Source organism: Molothrus aeneus, chromosome 16, assembly GCF_037042795.1.
Source record: "Molothrus aeneus isolate 106 chromosome 16, BPBGC_Maene_1.0, whole genome shotgun sequence".
Lineage (NCBI taxonomy): Eukaryota > Metazoa > Chordata > Aves > Passeriformes > Icteridae > Molothrus > Molothrus aeneus.
The window spans coordinates 15,981,891-16,007,240 of record NC_089661.1 but is presented as its reverse complement, the minus strand read 5'-3'; the positions used below and the strand labels follow the sequence as shown (position 1 = coordinate 16,007,240).

General features: G+C 59.3%; 3 protein-coding genes across 3 annotated transcripts; 1 reads left to right on the top strand and 2 right to left on the bottom strand.

The window, feature by feature from the left end:
• The first annotated feature begins 5,522 nt into the window (after positions 1 to 5,522).
• On the top strand, positions 5,523 to 13,722 carry ERN2 (endoplasmic reticulum to nucleus signaling 2). The gene is made up of 20 exons (XM_066560649.1): positions 5,523 to 5,547; positions 6,070 to 6,142; positions 6,232 to 6,304; positions 6,440 to 6,562; positions 6,639 to 6,740; positions 6,936 to 7,197; positions 7,301 to 7,379; positions 7,459 to 7,609; positions 8,044 to 8,165; positions 8,314 to 8,490; positions 8,583 to 8,832; positions 9,069 to 9,159; positions 9,672 to 9,861; positions 10,004 to 10,103; positions 10,248 to 10,447; positions 11,113 to 11,260; positions 11,367 to 11,494; positions 11,670 to 11,793; positions 12,018 to 12,085; positions 12,164 to 13,722. Exons 2-20 carry the CDS (start codon positions 6,140 to 6,142, stop codon positions 12,353 to 12,355), a joined length of 2,583 nt encoding a protein of 860 aa, XP_066416746.1. The 5' UTR covers positions 5,523 to 5,547; positions 6,070 to 6,139; the 3' UTR covers positions 12,356 to 13,722.
• A 503-nt stretch (positions 13,723 to 14,225) lies between these two features.
• On the bottom strand, positions 14,226 to 19,082 carry PLK1 (polo like kinase 1). The gene is made up of 10 exons (XM_066561056.1): positions 18,699 to 19,082; positions 18,403 to 18,571; positions 18,182 to 18,326; positions 17,739 to 17,832; positions 17,027 to 17,246; positions 16,405 to 16,563; positions 16,245 to 16,322; positions 15,618 to 15,772; positions 15,036 to 15,218; positions 14,226 to 14,699 (listed from the first exon to the last, which is right to left on the bottom strand). Exons 1-10 carry the CDS (start codon positions 19,080 to 19,082, stop codon positions 14,493 to 14,495), a joined length of 1,794 nt encoding a protein of 597 aa, XP_066417153.1. The 3' UTR covers positions 14,226 to 14,492.
• Positions 19,083 to 20,875: 1,793 nt separating this feature from the next.
• On the bottom strand, positions 20,876 to 25,336 carry DCTN5 (dynactin subunit 5). The gene is made up of 7 exons (XM_066560665.1): positions 25,248 to 25,336; positions 25,046 to 25,114; positions 24,540 to 24,658; positions 24,000 to 24,111; positions 23,262 to 23,364; positions 22,941 to 23,032; positions 20,876 to 21,161 (listed from the first exon to the last, which is right to left on the bottom strand). Exons 1-7 carry the CDS (start codon positions 25,293 to 25,295, stop codon positions 21,141 to 21,143), a joined length of 564 nt encoding a protein of 187 aa, XP_066416762.1. The 5' UTR covers positions 25,296 to 25,336; the 3' UTR covers positions 20,876 to 21,140.
• Positions 25,337 to 25,350: the final 14 nt, after the last annotated feature.

Sequence of the window (25,350 nt, the reverse complement as noted above, 5' to 3'; positions counted from 1 at the left end):
TGCAGGTTGGATTTGATTGGAAAAATGAAATTGTCTCATTTTTTGTTCTATGTGTAAAATTTGAATTAAAATACAGGAAAGTGACTTATAAATGCTTTAGTTGGTGTTTGTTGGCTCAATATCCCAGATTTCTTGGGACCTCTTTGAAATGAGTATTCTAGTTGAAATTAGCAGCGCTGCTTTTAAGATCCTTTCTCTTTGGGAATGATGTGGAGTTGTGTATGTTCTGGCATACACCAGTTTTTCCAAGGCAGTTACTGACATTAAGAAACACCCTCTTTTTAGTGGGATAGTGCCACAGTTGCCTCTCAGCCATTGCCTGCCTCTCTCAGCTTTGGATTTTGCTCTCTGGTCACTGTGACCATCCCAAAGCAGACTCAGCATAACCAGGGATCCCAGGGAGGAGTTTGGTGCTCAGTGAGACACAGTGTGTGAGTAAATTGTGAGTACACTTGGAGTAGGTGATAAAGATGGTTCTGAGATCTGACGTTCATTCTGTGGGCAGTTACCAGTACCAGCTGCACAGACGTGTCTTTCTGTTAAATCACAATTCTCCAGGGTGCTCCCAGCAGCGACTGCTTCCTGCTGTGTGTAGGGGTGATTCCCGGGAGCACCCTGGGCTGCCACTCCATATGAGGCTGCACTGAGTATTTTCTGGGCTTGCAAATTGCAGGTTAAAGTATTGGTGAGGCAAATGCAGGTCCCTGCAGGACACAGCTGGTGTTTGCTGTTGGCTGCTCCCAGAGCCCAGGCAGTGTCCCCTCCTTGCTGCCATCTTGGGATTCCTCCTGCCAGTCCCCCAGCTCCTTCCCTACCTTGTTCCATGACACTGGGTATCACAGCTCACCTCTGTGCCATCCCTTCCCCCTCTCTGTGCCCAGCACTGCAGATTTCTCCTCCTCTACTTGTCCCAAGTTCAGTATCCTTTCCTCTGTTGTGCACCCCAAGTGTAAGCAGTCCCAGGATCACTGCTTCCTTGGGAATGCACAGGTATTGTTGCTCAGCCTGGTTGGGGTTTGAACAGAGATTGTCTTGCATGAAGAGCTTGTGTTACTCGCATGGTTTCATACCAAGTTTAAAGTAAATTACTAATTTCCATTAATGACGTTGATGAGGAATGTGTAACTACAGTTTGGGTGTTCTGGTGATGGAAGAGAGGGATCTGGATTCAAAGGAGATAAACTCAGCACCACCACACTGTGCTGGTGCCACACACACCCTGCCCAGCTTGCCCCTGCTGGCTGGTGCCCACTGCTCCGTGCTCTAAGGGCCAAAGAGAAACAATTCCTTGCTGCTGATGCCCAGGTGCCTCGGTGGGGTCTGCTCTGCCCCCTGCCCACAGCCACGGTCCTGACCCTGCCACTGCCTCGGGCACAGCGCTCCCTGCTCCGTCCTTGCAGGGCTTGTTTCCAGACTCCCCTTCCTTTACTTTCCTTCCTTTGTAACTTGGTTTTTCCAGTGGAGCCGTTTTCACCCTCAGTTCTGTCCAGCACCTCTCCCCACCTGTTATGATGAGCTCGCTGGCATCTTGTTTTGTTAGTGAGTGTCCTTGTCACCGGAGGGGACCAGGAGAGCCCTAGCAAGGCTTGTATGAGACGTGGCCATTTTACCTTCTAGCCAAGGATTCGTCTTGGTACTCATGGAAGTTCACTCTGTCTTATCCATACTCAAAGTGATTAATTCTTTGGTTTTATATTTTAAAAAACCAACTTAGATATTTGTGTTCACTGCAGATTTATTTTAAATTGAATATGTGAGTACCATGTATTATGGTATTTTTAAATAATCTATTGCCTACTTTGGGGGGAGGGAGATGACAAATATTTAGTCTTAGATTTGCACTGCTGGATTTTTTTAAGTGTAACCTTGACTGGTTATCCTGGTGTTTTATTCTGTAAGATTAGTCTTATGAATTAAAGTTTGATAATTAAGTATTTCTGTGTTTGAGTGTTTCAATATTCTGTATGTACTGAGCTGCTTCCTCCTGCATGAACAACTGTGAGCAAAGGGTTTGTAGTTTCTTTGCAGGAAGATGGACACAGGCGAGAGTTCAGGGGACTCCACACCTGGTGACACGTCAAAGCCGTGGGTGCCCATCTCCCACGGTGGGGATTTGGGTTCTGCTGCCCTGTGCCACTGCACACGCACTGTGAATTACGGGGTGGTCTCTACCTCCCTGCCCAAAGCCGGGCTTTAATCTGCTTTTGCACCGAGCTGGGCCGGTTCTGCTGGGCTGGGCTGGGCTGGGCTGGCTGCGGTGTCGCACAGTCCCACTGCCATTGAACAGCCCCAAGCGGGTGCTCGGAGCAGCCCCAGTGCTGGGCGTGTGGCACGCTCGGGATTGCCGTGCTGAACCGGCCTGCTCGGCCTCGCTTCCCCCTTTAGACACCTCCTGTCCCACCCAAACCCCCATCTCAGAGGGGTCGGTAACCCCAGTTTGCGCTGCCGTTCTCCCAGCTGTGTTCGCTGTGCTGCCCGCTGTGCCCTGGCTCTCGGGGCCAGCGGTCAGGGCAGGCGGGGTCCCAGCGCAGCCCCCGGTGCCCGCTGGCCCTCGGGCCGAGCTCCCGGCACACGGGGCTGAGGGGGTCTGCGAGGGGCGGCAGGAGCCGGCTCCTCCACCGCCACCGTCGGGAGGGCTTCGCCCCGCGTTACCGGCGAGAGGAGCCGTCCTCGGCTCGGCGCCCGCGGCCGGGCTGGGGCCGGTGCCCGGGGCGGGGGATGCGGGGCTGTGCGCTGACCGCGGCTCCTCCCGCGGTGCCAGCGGCCGGGAGCCGGAGGGGAGCGGGGCGCGGAGGCCGACGGGCCCGCGGGGTCGGGGTGCGTGTGCGGAGCGCGGGGGGGCGGAAGCCGCGTCCGGGACCCGCCCCGGCCCCGCTGACTCACGGCGGCCGCGCGGCCCGGCCCGGCCTGGCCTGGCCGGGACATGGGCGGCCCCGCCGCGCCGCGCCCGCGGGGGCTCCGGGGGGCGCGCCGTGGGCTCCTGCCGCCGCTGCCGCCGCTGCTGCCGCTGCTCCGGCTGCTCCTGCTGCTGCTCCCGCCGCCCTCGGCACAGGTACGGCCGCCGCTGGCAGCGGGGGGTGCGCGGGGGTGGGACAGCGCCCGGGAGGGGACAGCGCGGTGTGAGCCCGTGCTCCCGGTGTGAGCCCGTGCTCACCGTGCCCCGCGCGTCCTGCGGGAGGGCACACGGCACTTGGTGCCCGGGGGGTGACACCGGGGAGCGGGGCCCGAACCGGCCCTCGGGCGGGGGCACCCGCAAGGTGCTCGTGGTGCGGGCGAGGGGCCGTGGGGCCGGGATGCTGCCGGGGGCCCGCGGCCGTACGCTGCGATGGAGCGCCGGGCTGTCACCCGGGCCGGGGGCACCCAGAGCGGAGACTGCTCTCCATCCTCACCCCGGGCCCGGCTGTGGCCGGCAGCGGAGTCCCCTTCCCCCTCTGCCTGGTTCTGCTGCCTGTCAGGGTGGTGCCTTCAGAGCCGGATCCAGCTCCTGCAGCTGGTGGCGGTTCAAGTGGATAGGCAGCGTGCCAGGGTGGCTTTGGATTACACGGCTAGAGCTGCTTCACTGGAGGAAGCAGGGGATGCTGGCGCCGAGTTTCTGTCTGTGCTTGGCCGTCCCTCTCTATCCATCCTTGGGGGAGCGAGTGTGCCCTGAGCCCACGGCTGAGCTCGGCCCCAGCGGCATCACTGCAGAGTCCAGAGCGCTGTGGTGGAACCTCGGGAAAGCTCCTGGGACAGCCTGTGGGAACAGCCACACTTGTGGGCTGAGGCTGGGACCAGGGGGAGGGTGGCAGCTCCCGGGCATCCAGTGCTCCCAGTTCTGCCCATGGTGGTTTATGGGGAGCAGGGCAGGCAGCCTGGCCTTTGCCCGAGTGCCCTGGCACCAAAACACCTGCAGAAGGGATGGAAAAAACCCCAGCGCTTGAGGGGGGAAGGAAGCAGAGAGCCCTGATGGCTGGGGGCCCGGCAGTCTCAGTTTCCCCCGGGCAGGTGGGAAGAGCAGACGGCAAGAGCCCCATGTCTGCCAGCCTGCCACGTCCCCAGCCAGCAGCAATCCCTCCTGCATGGCCATGGGGGCTGGAGGAGCCATGGTGGAGAGCAGTCCCCTGCCGTGTCCTCTGGGCAAAGCCAGAGCAGGGAAACTCACTCTGACCTCACCTGAAAATTAAGCAAAAAGAAGTGCAAATAAAAGAACTGGGCTGGAGGCGCAGAGGCTGATATGAGGTGCATTGTGAGGGAGATTGTGTGTGTTCCTGTGCTCTGTTGCAGCTGAAGGAATCTCCTGGCCCTGCCGTGCCACAGCCACTCTTGTACCGTCAGGTTCTGCTCTGCAAATGGTCTCAGGCTCGCATGCAGGTCCTGGCTGGGCACAGGCTCTGGCTGCTCCCTGCTCCACAGCACGGACAGGCCCCCAGGACAGGCTCTGCCAGCTCAGGCTCCCCGAGCAGCGAGGGGACTACTGAGGGGCTGGGCTCCAGGGGTGTCCTTGTGCCTCTCACGCTAATCTGCGGCCATGCAGGGGCTCAGGTGCTACTGCCAAATCCCTGGCACTGGGGACTGCCAGAGCCATGTGTGTCCCGTGCTGTTTGCCCATCCCTGTTTGCTGACAGGGTGAGGCCGGCATATGTGGTGCTGGCTGAGCTGGCACTTGCTATGCAGACGCCATACGTGGAAGCAGTAGCTCCTCTTCCCAAGTGAATTTGCAATTACTTCCTCAATGTCAGGTAGCTGAAACCTGCAGCTCTGAAGGCCCAGGCAAGCAATCATCACTTCTCTGGCATGAAAAGTCACCAGACTCGTTTGTTTCTGGAAGGAGCTGCTCTTGTCACCTTTAGAAAGGCATCCAGGGTTGTGACTGGGAACAGCCACACTGCAATTCATCCCACCTGTGGGAAAACTTGTTCCAGGGAGAGGAGGGAGAGGGAAGGCTACTCCAGCCCCAGGATGGTTCTGGTGGGATGTGAGCCAGGGGTTGTAGGGGTGGGTGGTCACTGAGGGTGCAGCTGCCCCAGGAGCTGAGCTGCACAGAGGAGCTGGGCTGGGGGATTGTTCCCAAGTCTGGCTGATCTCTTGAGGACAGTGTGTCTGTCCTAGAGCCTCAAAGGCAGTGCTGTGACTGTCCCAGAAACACTGCTCTTCATCTCCACACTGGATGGGAACCTTCACGCCGTCAGCAAGAGCACAGGGGACATCAAGTGGACCCTGAAGGATGGTGAGTAGTGACTGGGAGGCATTTGTTTACAGCCTAGCTCCTGGAGCATATTTGGGGTTTGGGAACGCTCCCCTGCCTGGCTCTTGCTGGATGAACTCTGGGCTGCCAGTGCCTCCAGCCTGGGGTGCACTGCCAGCCCTGGCCCCAGGCACGGATGAGCATCTGCCTCTGGTGTCTCTTTTGGCTCTGAGAGGCAAACAGGCTGCGTGGCTGGGCTGGGTGACAGTGCCACGCTGGGTAAACAGTGGTGTTGTGCTGTCCTACTCACAGGAGCGCTGCTGATGTGGCCTCTCACTCTCTGTTTCAGATCCCATTCTGCAGGTGCCGGTCTATGTGGCAGAGTGAGTGTCACCCCCACTGGGCAGTGCAGGAGGCTCCCTGATAACCGATGGAGCAACAGCAGGAAAGGGGAAACACAGAGAAATGAAATGCCCAGCCCATGCTGTGGCATCACCTTACCCTGTCCCTGGTGCTGGCACATGGTGATGAGGAGGAGCTGGCACCTGCTGCACAGCCAAGGAACTCTCAGCTCGACTACACACACCAGCATGGAGAGAAAGAGAGGGAAATCCCCCTGAGAGCTCAGGGGCAGGCGGGGCAGCAAGAGCTCCTTGAGACAGGCAGGGCATCCACCAGCCTGGTGGGTGGGCACTGGGTGGCTGTGGGAAGTCCAGGACTGACCAGAGTGGGATTTATCTCCTGCCAAATCCAGCGCTGCAGGTGCCCAGGAAAGGTCAAGTCCTGCAGGGACTCACCCTGGAGCAAACTGCTAAAGGGGATTCTGCAGTGTAGCCACTCTGTGTCCCTGGAGGTGCCCAGGGCAGGGGGTGGCTCACGTTTTATCCTTCTCTCGTGCTTCCCAGGCCAGCATTCCTTCCAGACCCCAATGACGGCAGCCTGTATATCCTGGGAGGAAAGAACAAAGAAGGCTTGATGGTCTGTAGGACTGTGGGGCCGTGGGCATGCTGTGAGCCCTGGGGTGCCCTGGGCTGCAGGGGTGACCCTGCCCTGCTCCTGTGTTGCAGAAGCTGCCGTTCACCATCCCGGAGCTGGTGCAGTCCTCGCCGTGCCGCAGCTCGGACGGGGTGCTCTACACCGGTACGGAGCTCTGGGGTGTGCAGGACAGCACTGCCTGGGCTCCAGGAGCCGTGCGGGGCCACAGGCAGGGCTCAGAGGGAGCTCCTGGGGACAGGGGGCTGCGGGGGCTTACAGAGAAGGCATTTTCCTTCTCAGGGAAGAAGCAGGACAGCTGGTTCATTGTGGACCCCAAGTCAGGGGAAAAGCAGACCACCCTCTCAACAGAGGCCTGGGATGGTCTGTGCCCATCCAGCCCCTTGCTCTACATCGGACGGACCCGTAAGTGCTCCCATCGACCACCTGGTGCCAGGAATGGGGCACTGCAGGTGACCTCGTGCCCTGCTCCTGTCCCCAGAGTACGTCATCACCATGTATGACACCAAGTCACGGGAGCTGCGCTGGAATGCCACCTTCTCTGAGTACTCGGCCCCGCTCTGCGATGAGTCCTACCACTACAGTGAGTGCAACTGCAGCGGCCATGGGAGCCGTGGCAGTCATGGCACACAGCTCCCCAGTGCCCACAGCAGCAGGACTCAGCTGTGCCCATTGCTGGGGAGAACAGGCAGCAGCCCATGGCCAGTGACAGAACTGAGGGTGACCAGAGGAGACACAGCTGAAGTGCTGCATCCCTCATCCCTCTTGCTCTCTGCAGAAATGGCACACTTGGCCTCAAGCGGGGACGGGCTGGTGGTGACCCTGGACAAGGAGAGTGGAGAGGTCCTGTGGGCGCAGAACTACGGCTCACCTGTGGTTGGCATCTACCTGTGGCACCAGGACAGCCTGCGCCGCCTGCCCCACCTCAACCTGGCCATGGAGACCCTGCGCTATCTGACCTTCCAGTCACAGGACATCCACGTCCTCAAGTGGAGCTACCAGTCCGTCAAGGACTTCACTGCCACCAAGACCCAGCTGCTGTAGGTGGTTCCTGAGCGATGGCAGCCGGTGGCATTCGTGTTCCCCGTGCTCGGCCACCCTGGTCCTGGTGGATGGAAGGTGATGCTTGTCCTTGCCCTGCAGGCCGGCGCTCTACGTGGGGAAGCACGCCACCAGTTTCTATGCTGTGACCTCCCTGGTGCACAGCAGCGTGGCACTGGTGGTGAGTGTCCCCTCTGCCCCTCTGGAGCCACCATGGCATGTCCAGCTGCCTGGTGCCCCACGAGCTGCCACATCCCCAGCCCCAGGGCATCACACTGGCCAGGATCGATGGCCCCACCACGGACGAGGTGACCATGAGGGAGTCCGGGGAGTGCGAGATCACACCCAGCACGGACGTCAAGTACCCGCAGGGCAGCATCGCCTCACCTCCCAACCAGTGGCTGCTCATAGGTGCGGAGCAGTGGTAGGCACAGACTCACCCATGTCCTGGCTCCCAGATGGTGCCCGGTGGGGAACACCCCGAGCTGCTGCTGTGCTTTAGGGACAATAGGCAACCTGCTCTGCCCAGCGGGATGAATGGGATTAAGGCTGAGTCACCTCGGGCTGGGCTAACGCTGGCTTGGGACTCCTTTCAGCCCCTCCTTGTGTCCCCTGCCCCTTGGGACTCCTTTCAGCCCCTCCTTGTCCCCTCTCCAAGAGTGACTGCTGGACATCCTGTGCAGGGGTGGGCAGGGACCCTTTGAAGCAGGGCTCACAGTTACCCATGCTGGGGGTCCCATGAGAAGCAACCCTCCTACTCCAGGAGGGCCAGGACTGCTGGCAAGGGATGGATGCTGAAACCAAGAGGTGAACTGAGGGTTGTCTCTGTTCCCCTCCTGCCAAAGGGCACCATGAGCTGCCTCCTTTGGTCCACACCACAATGCTGCGAGCCTTCCCAGAGAACCTGAGGAAAACCACGGAAACCATCATCCCCAGGGCTCCTCCCAGCAGGACCGTGTTCGACGATGTGAGTGGTGAAGGGTTCTGGGTCACTGAGGCGTCTGTGCTGCTTGGGGTGGGCAGTGGGTCCGCAGCATGGGACAGGACAGGAAGGAAGTCCCAAAGCCAAGTGCCCTGCGGTCTGTGCCTCAGCCAGCCCTGGGTGTGTGTTGCAGTTCCTGGCCCCGAGCAGCCCGGAGGCGCCAGCTGTCCGCAGCGAGGGGCAGCTCCAGGCAGACCCCACGCTGGGGGAGCAGCTGGAGGTGTACCCCGAGTCTGGCACCTGGGACCTGGTGATGGCTGGCGTGGGCACAACTCTGCTGGGCGGGGGAATCCTGGTCCTGCTGCTCATGGTGAGTGCTGCTGGTGGTGGAGGGAGAGGGACACGCAACCGACGCCCCAGCGTGGTTCCAGGCTCTGAGTATTCCCGTGGTTTGTGTTCCAGAAACTGCAGCGGCAGCATGTGGCCCAGCAGCAGCAGCTGGAGGAGCAGATACAGCTCCTGCAGCAGCAGCAGGAGATGCTGCTCTCGGGCCGAGTCTCCAGGGAGGGCGTCCCTGAGGAGCCCGGGGAGCTGGAGCTGAGCCAGGGAAGTGCCTCAGAGCTCTCACAGGGCTCCAGCCCCTCCACCTGCCTGAAGGACCCGGCTAACGGGACAGTCAGCCCAGAGCCAGCTGTCCCAGGGGCTGCTGAAGGTGGGTGCAGGGGCAATGGGCAGGCTGTGGGGGCTTCTGTCCAGAGACACTAGCACCCAGAGTAGGTGCAGGGCTGCCCGCAGATGAGAGGGCTGCAGCCCACCTGGGATGGGTGCTGATCTGCTGCTGAATAAGCATGGGCTACATAGGAGTAGGGCCCAAGAAATGGCCAGATGAATAGAGAAACAGGTGTCCTCCATACAGAACTAATGGAGGCTGTCTTCTCTCCATTGCAGATGCAGAACCAGACCTGGTTGTAGTTGGGAAAGTTTCTTTTAACCCCAAAGATGTGCTGGGCCATGGAGCTGGAGGAACCTTTGTCTTCAGGTGGGTGACACTGGGTGCCTGTCCCCCCTCTGCTCCCTTTCTCCCTGGGAGCCAGGGTAGTGGGATGGTGACAGGGATAGTGACAAGGCAGCTCAGGGTGGTGGCCACTGGTTCAGGGACTTTTGAGAGCTCACCCCCTTCACCTTCGTCTGATCTTCATCCTGCCCATCCTGGAGCTGGGCTCGTGGCCCTCATTGACCAGGCACTGGGTACACAGGGCAGGTCCCCCTTACACCCCCTCTCTGCCTGCCTGCACTGGCTCTGGCCCCTCTCACAGTTCCGAGGCTCTGGCTGAGCCCCTTTTCCAGCACTGAACACAGAAAACATGAGGGATGTCATTTTCCTGCAAAATTGAGACCCTCCATTTCCCAGCTTACACTGGGAAGATCTCGTCCTGTCAGTGATGTGACAAGGCTTTGGGGTGCAGCAGTGTGGGTACAGCATGGTGGGGATCCTTGGGTGAGGGTGGCCGGGCCCTGCTGCACAGGGGCACAGCGGGACTCTGTGCACAGGGGGCAGTTCGAGGGCCGCAGTGTGGCCGTGAAGCGCCTCCTGCCCGAGTGTGTGCACCTGCTGGACCGCGAGGTGCGGCTGCTGCGGGAGTCGGACGAGCATCCCCACGTGGTGCGCTACTTCTGCACGGAGCGGGACCGGCAGTTCCACTACATCGCCATCGAGCTGTGCTCCGCCACGCTGCAGGAGGTGAGCCGGGCACAGGAGCCCTGCAGACACCGGCCTTGGGCACAAACTGCCTCTGCAGCGGCTCCTCTGGGTGGTGTGTCTCTCCAGCCAGCTTGCCCTTGCCCAGTAAATGAGGCTTAGTTCCTCTCCTGTGTGGTTCCAGTACGTGGAGAGCCCCAGCTTTGAGCGCCGTGGGCTGGACCCGGTGTCCGTGCTGCGTCAGACCATGTCGGGGCTGGCCCACCTGCACTCCCTCAGCATCGGTAAGGGCCAGCAGTCCCCTCTGCAGCCCCTCCTCATGCTGCAGGGTTTGGGCAGTGGCTGTGGGGATCAGCAGCACATGGGGCTGTGCCAGAGCCCTGTTTGCTCCAGCCCTGCCGGGTGACACCACAGCCTCTCGCTTGCAGTGCACCGTGACCTGAAGCCCTGTAACATCCTCATCTCTGTCCCGAACCGCCACGGGCAGATCCGCGCCATCATCTCCGACTTCGGCCTTTGCAAGAAGCTTCAGGGGGGCCGACAGAGCTTCAGCCTCCGCTCCGGGATCCCTGGCACTGAGGGCTGGATCGCGCCCGAGGTGCTGCAGGAGGCCCCGAAGGAGAACCCTGTCAGTGAGCCGTGGCCACCCTGCCCCGGGTGCTCCTTGGGCCCATTGTGGCAGTGTCCCCATGCTGGTGGTGTCCCCAGGTCACACTGCTGGGGTGCACAATTAAGATGAGAGCTCTGTGAGCCAGAGCCAGCCCAGACACAGGCACTGTGCTCCTTGCCAGGGCTGTCCCCATGCTCCTGCCCTTGTGGGACAGTGCCCAGCTGTGTTCAGCACCCGTGTCTCATTAGGCTCCATTAGTCCTCAGAAATTCGGGGTGGGGAGGTTGGAGGGGCTGTGAGATGCTGCCAAGGTCACGCTTCTCTCTTCAGAATTGGGGATCTCATTCCCACTGGAAGCAGCTGCTGCACTGATCCTGGGCAGGGCAGTGCTGGGGCTCATGCTGGTGTCTGTTTGCCTGCTGGTGGGACACCTGCAGCCCCTGTGTGTCCATTGGGCTGTGGAGTCCCGAATTCTGGCTGTGCCTCTGGAAACCCCTTCTCTGTTGGGGACCTGGGGTGATGGGGCTCCCTAAGCACAGGTAGCAGAGCAGGAGTCTCATGTGATGCATTTTCCAGCAGCTCTGCAGCCAATGACAAATTGTGCAGATGAAAGCACAGAGAAGTGGCAGGTAAAGGTTTCCTCGCCCTTTGTCTGAGGGTCCCCTGTGCCCCCATGTTTTGCAGACCAGTGCTGTGGACATCTTCTCAGCCGGGTGCATCTTCTACTACGTGGTGTCGGGGGGCCAGCACCCCTTTGGGGACAGCCTGCGGCGCCAGGCCAACATCCTGGCGGGCTGCTACCAGCTGAGCTGCCTGCAGGAGGAGGCTCACGGTGAGACCCGTCCCCACGGCCCTGCACCGCGGGGAGGCTCCGGCCTGAGGGCAGCTGCCTCTCCTGGCGCAGGGGTGAGCTCTCTGCTGTTCTGCTTCACCCCCAGACAAACTCGTTGCGAGGGAGCTGATTGTGGCGATGATCAGCTCCGAGCCCCAGCGCCGGCCCTCGGCCCCTGTGGTCCTTGTGCATCCCTTTTTCTGGAGTGAGGAGAAGCAGCTGCAGTTCTTCCAGGTGAGCCTGTGCTGTCCCATAGACAGGTGTGCACTGAAAAACATGCTGGAAACTGTTGCATTTAGGTCTACATGCTCCTTGTGAGCTACTCTTATGGGGGGTGAGGGGTCCCTGGGTCTGTGTCCCACCTCGTGCAGAGCAGGGGCAGTGCCATACCCACCTCTTGGGCACACAGGACGTCAGTGACCGCGTGGAGAAGGAGCCAGCCGAGGGGCCCATCGTCTCAGCCCTGGAATTGGGGGGACGGGCGGTGGTGAGGACCAACTGGAGGATGCACATCTCCCTCCCGCTGCAGATGGGTGAGCATGGAGGGGCCAGGCTCATCATTGGGCCCAGTGAAGCAGTGGGGCTTCAGGGGCTGGTGCTTTTACTGGCCAGCAGGCACCTGCTTGTGCCCAGGAGCCAAAAGCGGGGCAGGTAAAGGTGGCAGCCCTTCCTTGGGAGGCCACAGTGCAGCCGGGCTGGGGCTGGCACTACATGGGCTGTGTCCCCCCTCACTCCGTGTCTCTCCTGCTGTCCCCAGACCTGAGGAAGTTCCGCACCTACAAGGGGGGGTCAGTGCGTGACCTGCTGCGGGCCATGAGGAACAAGGTACGACCACCCAGCTGCCCCGGTGCCCTGCCGCCCCCACTGTCCCCGTCCCCGCTCACTTCACCCTCTCTCCTGCAGAAGCACCACTACCACGAGCTGCCGGCCGATGTGCGGGTGGCCCTGGGCTCCGTCCCCGAGGGCTTCGTGCAGTACTTCACCTCCCGCTTCCCGCGGCTGCTGCTGCACACGCACGGGGCCATGCGGGTCTGTGCCCACGAGCGCACCTTCCGCTCCTACTACTGCCAGGGCCTGAGGGGCGACGGCGCCTGAGGGCCGCGGGTGCTGCCTGAGGGCCGTGGGTCATGCCCGAGGACCGGGGGCCATGCCTGAGGGCCATGGATCGTGCCTGAGGGGCAGCAGTGCCCGAAGGCTGCGGGTCATGCCTGAGGGCCATGGATCGTGCCTGAGGGGCAGCAGTGCCCAAGGACCGGGGGCCATGCCTGAGGGCCATGGATCGTGCCTGAGGGGCAGCAGTGCCCGAAGGCTGCGGGTCATGCCTGAGGGCCATGGATCGTGCCTGAGGGGCAGCAGTGCCCGAGGACCGGGGGCCATGCCTGAGGGCCATGGATCGTGCCTGAGGGGCAGCAGTGCCCGAATTCTGCAGGTCATGCCTGGGGGCCGTGGGTCACACCCGAGAGCCACAGTCATGCCCAAGGACTGTGGGTCATGCCCGAGGGCTGTGGCTGCTGCTCCCCACCCAGGCCCTGTCTCGGGGTCCTGCTGCCAGCCAGACGAGGGCTCAGCAGCTGGGGCACGGGACAGCACCGTGCTCTCACCTGGGGGACCCTCTGGGCAACCAACACTCTGCCAACACAGACTCAGGTGTGAAGGCATTTGGGTCAGAAAACAAGGACATCTCAGGTGGACACAGTGCTTGGAGAAGAAAGAGGAAAACACGTTGTGTTTTCACAGTGGAGCCCTGGCACAGCAACGCCCTCAGGCTGCCATCAGCCTCAGGGGACAGTCACCAGGGACAGAAAGCTTTGTGCCTTAGGTTCTCTCCTGTGCCAGGGCCTGGGGCCGCAGCTCCTTGAGCTGTGCTCAGAACCGGGCTCCCAGTCCTGACACTGGAGCTGCCCCTCAGCCCCAGCAGGGCTGTGCGCACCAGGCCAGGCCCAGCAGCCACCCTGGGGCCGGGACCTGCCCGTGGCACTGGGCTGTGGGGGCACAGCCCCACCATGGGGGTGTGAATCTCAGCTGGGCTCACAACAGGGCTTTCCCCCTTAGGGGCCCCAGCAGCCTGTGCCAGGCCTGGCGGCACAGCATCCAGGAACAGTTGTCTCTGGGCACAAAGGAGGGAGGTTCCTTGCCCCTGGGATCCTTCTCTCAAAGACAGGCCTATGCCTGCAGCTCCCCCAGCCTCTCCTGCTGCCCAGGGCTGGTGTCCCATGGGTGCTCTGGTTCATGGCAGCCCCATGGGCATGTGGGCCCTATGAGCCAGCCTCCAGCACCAGCTGAGCCCATGGGCACAGAGAGCCCCACAGCAAAGTTCCTCTGTGGAACAGCAATAATCTTGTATAGTTTGATTCCTCTGTGTACTGGGGTGTGGGATTTTGTTACACAGGTAACAAGGTTTGTACCAGGTTTCTTTTCAGAATATATTTATACAAAATGTTATAAAAAATTAAAAAACTAAAACTAAAACTTGTCCTGCTTATAAAAAGAAACTGGCCTCAGAGCACCTCTGGTTGCTGGCAGGGAGCAGTGGTGGGAGAACAACACAGGCAGCTCACTGGGTTCCTGCTGCCTGAGAGGACTTGTGCTGATTCTTTAGCCATAATTAGTCATGGAGCCAAGGAAGAGGCAAGCCCAGGCCAAGGGGAAGAGGATGTCTCATTGAGAGAGGAAGGCAGAGAGGTGCTGCCCCCTCTCTCAGCAAGGCAAAGGGAAGTGAAACAGCCTGGCTGCTGTTAAACAATCTTTATTCAAGTTATGAAATATACAAAAGTTGAGGTTTCATGGAGTTTCAGCATTAAAAGGCCAATTGCTCAAATCTCACCCCGGGCTCATTCAATACCTTACCTGAGCTTCTGCCAGAGGAAACGAAGCCCAGAGCACGGGCACAGCCATGTACAGACACCTCACTGCCAGCTCTGCTCTCTCAAGAGCAGCCCCAGGCACCTCAAACGAGAGGGCTGGTTTGGAGCTGGGTTTTTGGCTTTGGGAAATTAGAAAAACAGACTAGGTAGGGAATTTAAAAATACACTTTGTTAGGAGCAGGAAGCAAGAAACCTTTGGGCACCAGTCAGTGAACAACACCATTCCCACAGCAGCAGGGGCTTCCTCGGGGCAGTGAGCCCATACCCAGGAGTGGGAACCCAGCCGGGCCGTGGGAGGGAAGCTGCCAGACCTCTCCCTCCGCAGCCGGGCAGTTTGGCACCGCTGTCGAGTCCAGCAAGAATGAGGTCTAGGAGGAAGATTTCACGCGGCCCGAGCCAGACTTGGAGCTGAGGAGCTTCTCCACCATGGTGCGGGCGTAGCGCAGGCGGCTGGCCAGCTCCCGGCAGCAGCCGTGCTCCTCGATCAGGCTCAGCTTGTACGTGCGGAAGTCCCGTTTCTCATCTATGTATGTCACAGCAGCCATGAGAGGGCACAGGATGACCTTGGTGTGGTCCTGGGGGGTGAGAACACATGCTCACTGAGCACCGTGCTCCTTGGGGCAGCATTTCCTCAGCATGAGCCATCTCAGCACACCCAGAGTGTGTGACAAAATCCCTCTGTAGAATTCATTCAGAGTGCAGCAAAGGGCAACAGCTGGCTGCAGCAGCCAGCCTGCTGCTGCAGAGCACAGCCCCTCACAAGGGAGGACACTCTGGGGGCTTTAGGTAGCAGCACAGACAGCTCCCAGAGCCAGGCTCCCTGGGCACAGCCTTGGCTCAGGTCATCCCCTCTGCCACCGTCCAAGCCACACCACGTGCAGCCAGAGCCACAGCCCTGCAAAGAGCCTCACCTGGAAGAAGTTGATCTGCACAGTGCCGTTGCTGAGGTGCAGGATGATGGCGCTGCGGGTCCGGAACCAGGTGCACAGGTAGGGCAGTCGGGCCAGCTCGTCCCCTTCCCGTGGCGTGATGTTCGCCCCCGCCTTCAGCAAGTGCTCGCTCATGTAATTCCGGAAGTACTTCAGTAGTGTTATCTGCAGAAGGGATGGGCTGTGAGGGGCTGAGGGTGACCCCAGGCATGGGGAGGGGGAGCACAGTCCCAGATCCTCCTTGCATCTCTCAGAGCTTGAGGTGTCACAGCAAAAACTTGTGGAAATCGTCAAAGTTAACTCTGTGACACATCAGACTTGCTTTGCTGAACACTTTGTACATGGATGTCTTGTGAGGACTAACTGCTCATAAACGAGCCTCAGATAGCAGCTAGAGCTGCTAGTGTCTGTCCTTGGGGCTATGTGCCACCAGCTAGAGGAAGCCTGTAAAGTGCCAGTGGCCTCCAATAAACGTTTCTCCCTGGAACCCACCCTCCCATCAAAGCCTAAGGGTGGCAGGAGTCTCACCACTCCCCAGCCAGGGCTCCTGCCCCCAGGACTGACCTTCTTGTTGAGGGCAGAAGGGTAGGACCTCACAGTGAAGTAGGACTCGGTGTTGTTCTGCTCAATGTACTGCAGGTTGTCCCCATCGTTGTACATGATGAGCCGAGTGGAGTCATTGAAGAGAACCCCAACGCTGTTGTCACAGAGCTGGTAGCCTGCCCAGAAGGGACCCCATGAGACCTCCAATCTCAGGGGACAACAAGCAGTGGGAAGTACCAAGGCAGATGGTTTATCACCCAGGGATTCCCTAACAGCCATCCCACCAAGGCCCTGCCAGGTCTCCTCTTTGGGGAGGTCTGGCTGGCACTTTTCCACCTCTGGATTAGTCATCTCCCTTATTGCATCAGCTGCTTCAAAAACAGCCTCTGCTGCCACCTTGGATCCCTGTGCAGCCTGGGGAGAACTTGGTCATGCACAGGTACCATTGTCCACATTAAAGTGGCCAGGGCTGATGACCACTGCTCTGGATTCCTGGGGTATTTGGTAAGATTCCTGGCAGCGGTCTTGAACACACACACTGGAATATGGTGATTAAAAACCCAGGTCTAGGAAATGCCCCAACCCAGGCTTCTGCCAGCCCCCTCAGACACAAGGAAAGCCTGAAGCATTGCCACCAATGGTATTTACCGAGTCCATATTTATCTGAGTAGTCCACCCATTTGCTAACCCAGAAGATGGGAATGCAGGCCGGGTCCTCAGCTTCTTCTGCAGGAAGAAAGCAGCTTGTTAGGAGACATTTCCCACAGCCAGTGCACCCCATGAGGCCTGTGGGCTGCCCCAGGCTCACCTTGCCTCACTGCCACTCTCTCGGAGGGCTTGGCTGCATTGACTGCAGTCAGCTGCTGCAACATGTCAGCCAGGTGGCAGCTGACAGCATCTCCCACCTCCCGCAGCCCCGCCGCCTCCTCCTTCTCCGGCAAGGGCTCCTGGGCAGGGCTGTCCAGTCCTGGGCAGAGAGACAACACTGAGATGTGACCAGGGCGAGGTTCCAAAGGCACCAGGTACAGACAACACCTGACACACAGAACAACTCATGTGGGAAGGGACCATGGTGGCACATGAGCAGGGTAATTCCAGAACACAGGATGTGTCCAGAGGATTCTGGAGTATCTCCAGGGAGGGAGACTCCACGCACCCTCTCTAGGCAATCTGTTCAGTGCTCAGGCACTGCATAGGAGAGGTCTTCCTTGTGTTCTGGTGAAACTTCCCAGGCATCAGTTTGAGCCCCTCACAGAGCTGAAGCAAATGCAGTGCTTTGTCCCGGGCAGAGCAGGGAGAGCCCCCTCACCACAAATGCTCTGAGTTTCCATAAGGATCAGGACATGATGTGAGGGAGGCACACTGAAGGTTGTGGATGCTGCTGGAGGCGGGCAGGCTGTGCCCAGCCCCACCCAGGCACCCACACCCACCTTTATTGAGCGCGGTCAGCGGCTTCCGCCCGCCGAGCTCCAGGCTGCTGGGAGCCAGGGAGAAGCGGGGAGCAATGGTGAGGCAGCTGGTGGGCAGGCGGCTGGGCAGGTACCCCGAGGTGAAGAACTCGTCGTTCAGCAGCTCATCGATGGTCGGGCGCGTGGCAGGGTCCGACCTCAGCATCTTCTGGATGAGGTTTGCAGCCACAGGGTTGATGTGCTGAGGGACAGGTGGAGTTTAGAGATGGGTCAGGGACAATGTGCACTAGTGACAAATGAACGGGGTTTGCAGCCCGGGGAAGCTCTGCCTGGAGCAGAGCTCCAGCGCCGCATTGGGCAAGCAGGACACAAGCCTGGGGAAGCAGAATTGGGTGGCTCCTAACAGCACCCAAAGCCTGAGGTCAAACGACTTGAGCAACACCAAGTCATCAGCAGTGTGATGAGCTGGGGACCTGGCCCAGTCCTAATGGACTTGCCCATGTCCATTCACCCCCACACACCATCAGCCCAGTTCAGATTTTTTCTGGATTGCAGGGCAGGGAGCTGCTGGCTCCCCACAAGGCTCATGCCACCCCAGTCTGAACCAGCCCCCCAGCACTGAGAGCCCCTGCCCTGCTGGAGAGCCCAAGAAGTGACAGACACAGAGGCTGCAGCAGGAGGCTCACCAAGCACCTCTGTGGGCCAAACAGACGCTCCATGGGAAGCAGCATACCTTGGGAATGGTGTACTCATTCTTCTTGATCCGGATGTACGTATCCTTTAGACAGGAGGTCTCAAAAGGCGGTTTCCCCACCAGCAGAGTGTACCTGGGCATTCCCAGACAAAAGGGGGTCAGTTTTGAAAAGAGACTCAGATTGTGCACAGGAGCAACCATGTCCTAAGCACACCTAGGGGCTTTCCTGGCAGGGGGAACACACTTGGCATTAGACTCTGACAGCTACGTGTACTGTGCCTGGATCCTGTCCCCTGGAAAGGGAAGCTGGGATCCAGCACCCTGCAGGGAAAGTTTCAGTTGGGGAAGGTCGGGAGCTGCCTGGCAGCAGGCCTCAGCACTGTGGAGACAGTGACCTGGAGCTTTGGATCACACTGAAGCTCAGAGGGGCCAAGGAGACCAGAACCACAGGGATTGCCCATCTCCATGGCAGCTTGACTCACATGATGCAGCCAATGGACCAGATGTCCACCTCAAAGCTGTGCCCCTTCTTGCCCAGCACCTCTGGGGCGATGTAGTTGGGCGTCCCACACAGGGTCTTCTTGCGCTCCCCATCGTACTCTACCTTGGTGGCCAGGCCAAAGTCACCTGGAGGGACAGGGAGACGGGATATGACCAAGATGCCCTGGCTGGCCAGTCCCCGGGCTGGGGTCCCTGCACTTACCGATCTTCACCTCCATGTCGTCGCTGAGGAAGAGGTTGCCCAGCTTGAGGTCGCGGTGGATGACGCGGTGGCTGTGCAGGTACTGGCAGCCCAGGATGGTCTGCCGCAGGTAGTACCGCACCTCGGGCTCGCTCAGCGCCTTCCGCCGCTTGTGCAGCTCCAGCAGCGACTGCGGGGGACGGGGGGTCAGTACCGGGGCGGGGGTTGCGGGACAAGGAGGAGCTCAGTACCGCAGGACGCGGGGAAGGGGACAGTCCGTACCCGGGGACGCCGACACCCGCCCCCCGGCCCCTCACCCTGCGGCGGCAGAGCTCCAGCACGACGTAGACAAAGTCGTCGTCCTCGAAGAAGCCCTGGAAGCCGACGACGTGGCGGTGGGAGAGGCTGCGGTGGATGGCGATCTCCATGGACATCTTCTCCTTCTGGTGCGGCTTCACCAGCAGCGACTTGGGCACCACCTTCCCCGCGAACACCTCCCGGCTCTCGGCCTCGGCCAGCTCGTAGCACCGCGCGAAGCCGCCCTTGCCCAGGAACCGCCCGCGCACGAAGCTGCGCCGGGTGCGGGGGTCCACGAGCACCTTCGGCACCTCCTTCCCCCCCGCCGCCGCCGCCGCCGCCGCCGCCCGGGCCGGCTCCGCCAGCGCCGCCGGCCGCGCCGCCTTCCCGCCCGGCGCGTTCATGCTGTGTCCGCGCTGGGGCTCCGCCGGGCCCCGGCTGCCTGCACCGAAAGAGCGGCTGCGGGAGGGCGGCGGGTCCCGGTGCAGCAGTGGGTGCCGGGAAGCGGCACGTGCCGGGTCCCTGCACCGGTGCAGCTGCGGGTCTCGGTACGGGGGAAGCTGGGTGTGCTGAGTCCCTGTACCGGCGGGTCCCGGTGCAGTGGCGGTGCCGGGTGGCTGTGTCGGTACAGCTGCGGGTGCCGGTGGCTGTGCCGGGTGGCTGTTCCGGTGCCGCGGCGGGCCGGGCTGAGCTGGGCCGCTCGCTCGGTCCGGCCGCGATTCAAAGGCGGCGCCGGGGCCGTTACCGCGCGCGGCCGCTCCCCATTGGCCGCACGATTTAAAATCCACGCGGCGCGCGGGGCACCATGGGAGCCCAGGGAGACAGGCACCCGCGGGGGCGGGGCCGGGCGCGCTCGGACACGCCCCCGCGGGGCGCGCGGTGTGCGCGTGCGCCGGCGGCCGTTGGCTGCGGCCGCGCGCGCTCCCGGGCACCGGGCGCTCCGCCAAGGACATTCCCCGGGATTGGCACCGGCGTGGATTTTCCCGGCAGAGGCCCTGCGGCGGCACCGCCTGCTCCCGCGGCTTCCATGTCCTGCGGTTCCCAGCGGGACTCCCGTGGGGAGCCAGGAACCGGCCTTGGGCCGGTTTTTACAACACGGGCACCCCCACGCTGCTGCCCCTCGGGTGCCAGTGTGGCAGTTCTGAGGGGCTGTCCCTGCCCTCACTGCCCCCTGTCCCCCCACCAGGCTCTCCGGCACTCGCGATGCTGGCTCCTGGGCCCCCTTGCCGGGAGAGGTGACCGTGGGATGATGCTCCCATGCCTGAACTCCACCACCAATGACAATGACAAACATCCCACAAGCACACAGCAGCAGCCCCAGCCAGGCTCCTGCTCTCTGCTCCCTGGCACGCACGGTGCCGTGGGCTGAGGGAATGAACACCGTTTGCCCCCTTTCCCCATGGGCAGAAGCTGTTTCTTTCAGCACTGGCTAACAAAGAACAGTCAGTGACCAGCACACACTGTCAGTGACCGGCACACACCGTCAGTGACCGGCATACACCGTCAGTAGCCAGCATACACCATTTGTGACCAGCATACACTGCCTGTGACCAACATACACCGTCAGTGACCGGCACACACCGTCAGTGACCGGCATACACCGTCAGTGACCGGCATACACCGTCAGTGACCGGCACACACCGTCAGTGACCGGCACACACCGTCAGTGACCGGCATACACTGTCTGTGACCAACACACACCGTCAGTGACCAGCACACACCGTCAGTGACCGGCATACACCATTTGTGACCGGCATACACCGTCAGTGACCGGCATACACCGTCAGTGACCGGCACACACCGTCAGTGACCGGCACACACCGTCAGTGACCGGCATACACTGTCTGTGACCAACACACACCGTCAGTGACCAGCATACACAGTGCTTTTGCCCGGCGGGTTGAGCCAGGGTGTCCTGGAGCCCAGTACACAGACAAGGCCAGGAGCCCTGCAGGTCACCATAGCCACAGCTCAAGGGTTGGATCATCCCAGGGGATTCTGCCCTCCACAAAGCAGGCACAGACCTCCCCACACAGCCCTGGCAGGCCCTCACTCCTCACGCCGAGCCACCAGCAGCACAGGCAGGGAGGGTGTGCTCCAGGGACCCTGAACTCCTCACATCCAGCAGCACACCCTGCCCCTCCTGATCAGCAACACCGAGCAAAGCACACAGGGATCAATGAAGCCACACAGCAACTTGGGGTTAGAAGTGCTCAGTGTTTGTACAGATTGCTGACAGAAGACATTCCCCTCCCTGTAGGATATGCTTCCCCACTCCTGCACCACGCTGGATGGAAGGCTGCCTGCAGAGCTGGGACACTGACACTCCATCTTCCCAGACTGGCAGAGGCGGAGAGCTGAGCCCAGGTCAGAGGGACGCTTCAGAGGCAGGAGGAGAAAGTGGCCAGTGTAAGGAATGTTAACAATGCTGGGTGTTAGGGATCTTCAGTGGTGGCTTGGTTTTAGGCCCTGCCAGAGGCCACCTTAACAAAGACAACAAAAGAGGTTTTAATTAAGGCAGAAGAGTCAGCTCAGACAGCTAGAAGGAAGAGCAGGCCAAGAAACATGTTATTGCAGCGTCACATCCCTTCATGCACTACAGCTCTGCTCTCAGGTGCTGTGGAAATTCATCACTCAGACTTTTCCAGCTGCCACCCCACTCCCAAACTCATATCCCCTCTCCCACTCCTCTCCCTGCTGCTGTGGCTGCTGATCAAGCGATCCCAGTGAAATGCACAATGTGGTGTTGAAACTTTGAGGTGACAACACAGCAACACAGCACAGACACCCCACTCCTGCCAGACACTGCCAGAGACACCCTGGAGCAAAGCAGTGCTCTCAACTCCTGACTTGCAGGGAATCTCACAAGAAGCCCCAAACCTGTCAAGGCTGTGACAGAGGAGACCTCTCAGGCCCCTCAGAGGGAGCAAGCAGCTGTTTCACCCTGTTTCACTACATGTTGTAATGCACAGGACAGCCAGAATAGGCTGTAGCAGTCACAGGACAAGGGGCTGTGGCTCATGCCCAGGCACAGCAGGAACCTCAATCTAGTTTGGTCTGAAGAGTCACGAGTCACTTGAACAACTGAAGAGGCTTTAATTTATGTACAGTAAAAATACAAACCAGTCAGTGGTTTTACACGGGATGTACAGCAGCTACTACACACGTTAGTACTCACACAGCTATTGGCTACTAAGGTGTATCAGCATTTGCTACACAGATCAGCTGAGGCTCCAGGGCTGCTCATCCACAGCCACACACCTAAACCCCCAGCTGCTACACTACAACATGCAGGTTAAAACCTAGAGCAGGACTAGGCTAAGCTTTAACAGAGCACAACCAGAGCAGGCAGACTGGTGTGCAGCCAGTTGTCTGTACTCAGGTACACGAGCATCAGATGCCTCCAATTTCCAGAGCTGCTCTCAGCAAGAACTATTCGCGCTCTACTACATGTCCAAAATGAAATCTTCACTCTTTCTAAGAAGTCTGAGCGTCATTCTTAAGTTTCATAATGCAGAAGAGCACAGAAGAACTTTCTGCAAATGCAGACACTGGGTAATAAATGGGAACATTTGCAGCATTCTCTCACTTTTAATTACCTACTTTCTGCTGCACTGAATTCTGTGACATGGCAATCCTCTTTTCAAAGGCCTTTGGCTCTTTAAGTCAGGAAGTGGCACTGACCCCAAGAACACTAGCCCTGAGGGGTGAGAGCACAGGTCTCCTTCAGGAGCTAAAAGCTAAGGAACATCCTGTCAGGCACAGGAAGACAGCTGTCCGTGTCAGCCAAAACTCCTAAAGCCAACAGCAGGATGATGTACCCCTGGAGAGAATCTCAGGGAGAAAGGAAGAGGCTGTGCACCTCAGCATGCAGGCCCATGGGCAGCAAGGATTGTGCCAAAGGAAAGGTCTATGAACCCTGGTAAGTGCCCAGAGCACAGCCAGAACAGCCCTGCTGGGATGGAGACTGCTCCCAACAAACCTAAGCCTAGCTTTGGGTTAGGACAGAACTGAGCAGACAGGCTGAGGCAGGTGTCAGCCCGGCCTCACTCCCAGCTGCTGCCCCAAGTTCAGCTTTCCCAGCTCCAGAACATTCAGAGGCACAACTCGGACAACGTGGGATGGAGTACACTGGACGAGCACACAGAGTTTGAACAGGACACAGCAGCTTTCACGAGGGACTGCTTGGCCAGGCCAGCTGAGGCACAGAGGGGCTCAGGGTCCCTCTGCCCACCCCCAGAATGCTCCTGTGGCTACTAGACCTGAGTGAGTGGCAAGAACTTCTGGTAATAGCTCTTGGTAACGTCAATCATGAGCTCCTGGGTGCATTCCGGGAGCTCCCCCGAGAAGAGTCCTGGAAGAAGAACAGCATGGCCATCAGTCATCGTGTTCCACCTGTGTACATGCACTAAAACAGGGAGTATCACAAGTTAAAAGGGCTACTTTTCAGTGCAGCAAGTACCCAGTAACTTTATTTTTAGGCACTAAATGCTAAGGGACACCTTTGTTATAGAAATCCCATTTAAAATAAGAACATCCATGTTATCTGCAGTTTTGTGCAAGGGAAGATAGAGGGAGCATACCTGGGCAGCCTGAGAAGACAGTGAAAGGTGGAACTACAGTTTCAGGAGGGAGTACTGTGTTGTCCAAGATTTTGCAGCAGTCTTTCAAAACACATCTACGTCCCTAAAGCAGAGAACAGGAAAAGTTTATATTTACAACACTATGAACATGAGGTTTTCTTATTATTACTGATGTTACCTAAATTTCAAGAAAATTAATTGCTCAAAACATATCCTTTATAAGAGATCACAGGAATAAATTTTTACCCTGACTGAATGATCTCCCAATAAAATTAACTTTTCTTTTTGAGGAAAAATGTCTGTCTGCTTTCAACTAGCACAGGTACCACTGCACATTAACATGTCAATGTTCAAATTGTCACCAAAAACCTGAGTCAAGCAGTACCAGCAAGGCCTTCTCTACCTCAGCACACAGTAGCCTTGACTACTTGGTCTTATTTACACAGAAACACAATTCCACTTGTACTCTGTGGCCAGGCTGCCTCCCCTGGGCGGCCCCATTAGCCACAGGGACAACACTTGGGATGGATTTTGCAGCCAGCAGCAGCTGAACATGCTGTCCTCAGAGAAGTAAACCTGAAAGCTCGCTCAGCTTCCTGCAGAGAAGGACAAGGAGCAGGAAGGAACAGCACAGACAGTGAGCCTGCTCCAGCCAGCTGGTGCAGACACATCTCAGCTGCTGTCACAAGGCCTTGGCAGCACGCAGGAGTTCACAGAAAGTACAGAAATGGCACTCACAATGACACAGTTCTTGCCTATGTGCACATAGGAGCCGATCTGGGCCGCGTTGACAACACAGTCCTCTTCTATGAAGACATGGTCACCAATGTGCAGAGGGAAGAAAGCCACCCTGCAACAAGACAGTAGAGTATTTGTATGCATCCAACAAACAAACTGGCACTGCTAGACCCAGAATCACCCCACAGCCTCCTGTCCCCGGATGGATTAACCGATGTGGATCCGCTGCTAAGGGAGACAGAACGGTTTCTAAGTTTCTCCTCTCTAAAGGATGGCCCAAATGAGAAGGAAGATGTTGTTAATAAACACACAGAAACTGAAACATGCTCTTCACTTTGCTATTCTAATCTATCGCTTTCCATCCAACAGAGGACTGGAACACAAACCCTCAAGGCACAGCTCAGCATCTGAGGAAAAAGCAGGTTTGAGAGATGATTTCTGCAAATTGCTGCAAAAGGAAGAGTTCTCGGAACACAAGACTCAGTCAAGCTGACAGATTTTTCAGGTCTCTCCCTAAAGGAAGGGGCAGGGGACTCTTACCCTTTGCTGAACTTCTTGAAGGGCGGCCTGATGACGCTGCGGCTCTTCACCACGCAGTGCCGGCCCACCCGCACGTTCGCCAGGTCCCCGCGGATGATGCAGTCGTTCATAACGATTGTCTGCAGAAGGACACACAGCTAAACCCGCTCCCTTTGCCGCCTGTGGTGGCACTTATTACACAAACTCATGCCGGGGCCCGGGCACTCCAGCAAGATTCCCTTACTTTAGGGACGATTCTTTCAGTCAAAAGGAAAGTGACAACAAAGCAAAAGTGCAGGAGGTTGGAACCACCAATTGCCTTTGTGGGCATGCCAGCGAGCATTACAGAGCAGGCTTAGCACAGAGCAGGACGGTGCCGCTCGGGACACGAAAGCAGCACGGGCAGCTCGCACCAGGCCAGCGAGCATTACAGAGCAGCACGGGCAGCTCGCAGCGATGCTGCGGGGGAGCAGCGCTGGGTGCCGCGGGCACCGCCGGGGACACGCAAGCGGCCGCCCGGCGCTCACCTTGCCGTTGAGGACGATGTTCTGGCTGCCGCACAGCACGGACTGCCGGCTCACCTTGTTGCCGGAGGCCTGCGGGGAGAACGGGCGGTCACGGCCGGTGTCCCGGGCCCCGCCGCCCCCCGGCGCGCCCGGTTCGGCCCCGCGGCCCCCCGAGCCCCGCGGCCCCCCGAGCCCCGCTCCCCCGCTCCCCGCGGCCCCGCACCGTCTCGATGTACTCGGACTTGTTGTAGAGCATCTCGCTGAGCTCCATGGCCGCCCCGCCCGGCCCTAAGCTCCGCTTCCGCCGCGTCACCTCCGCCGCGCCC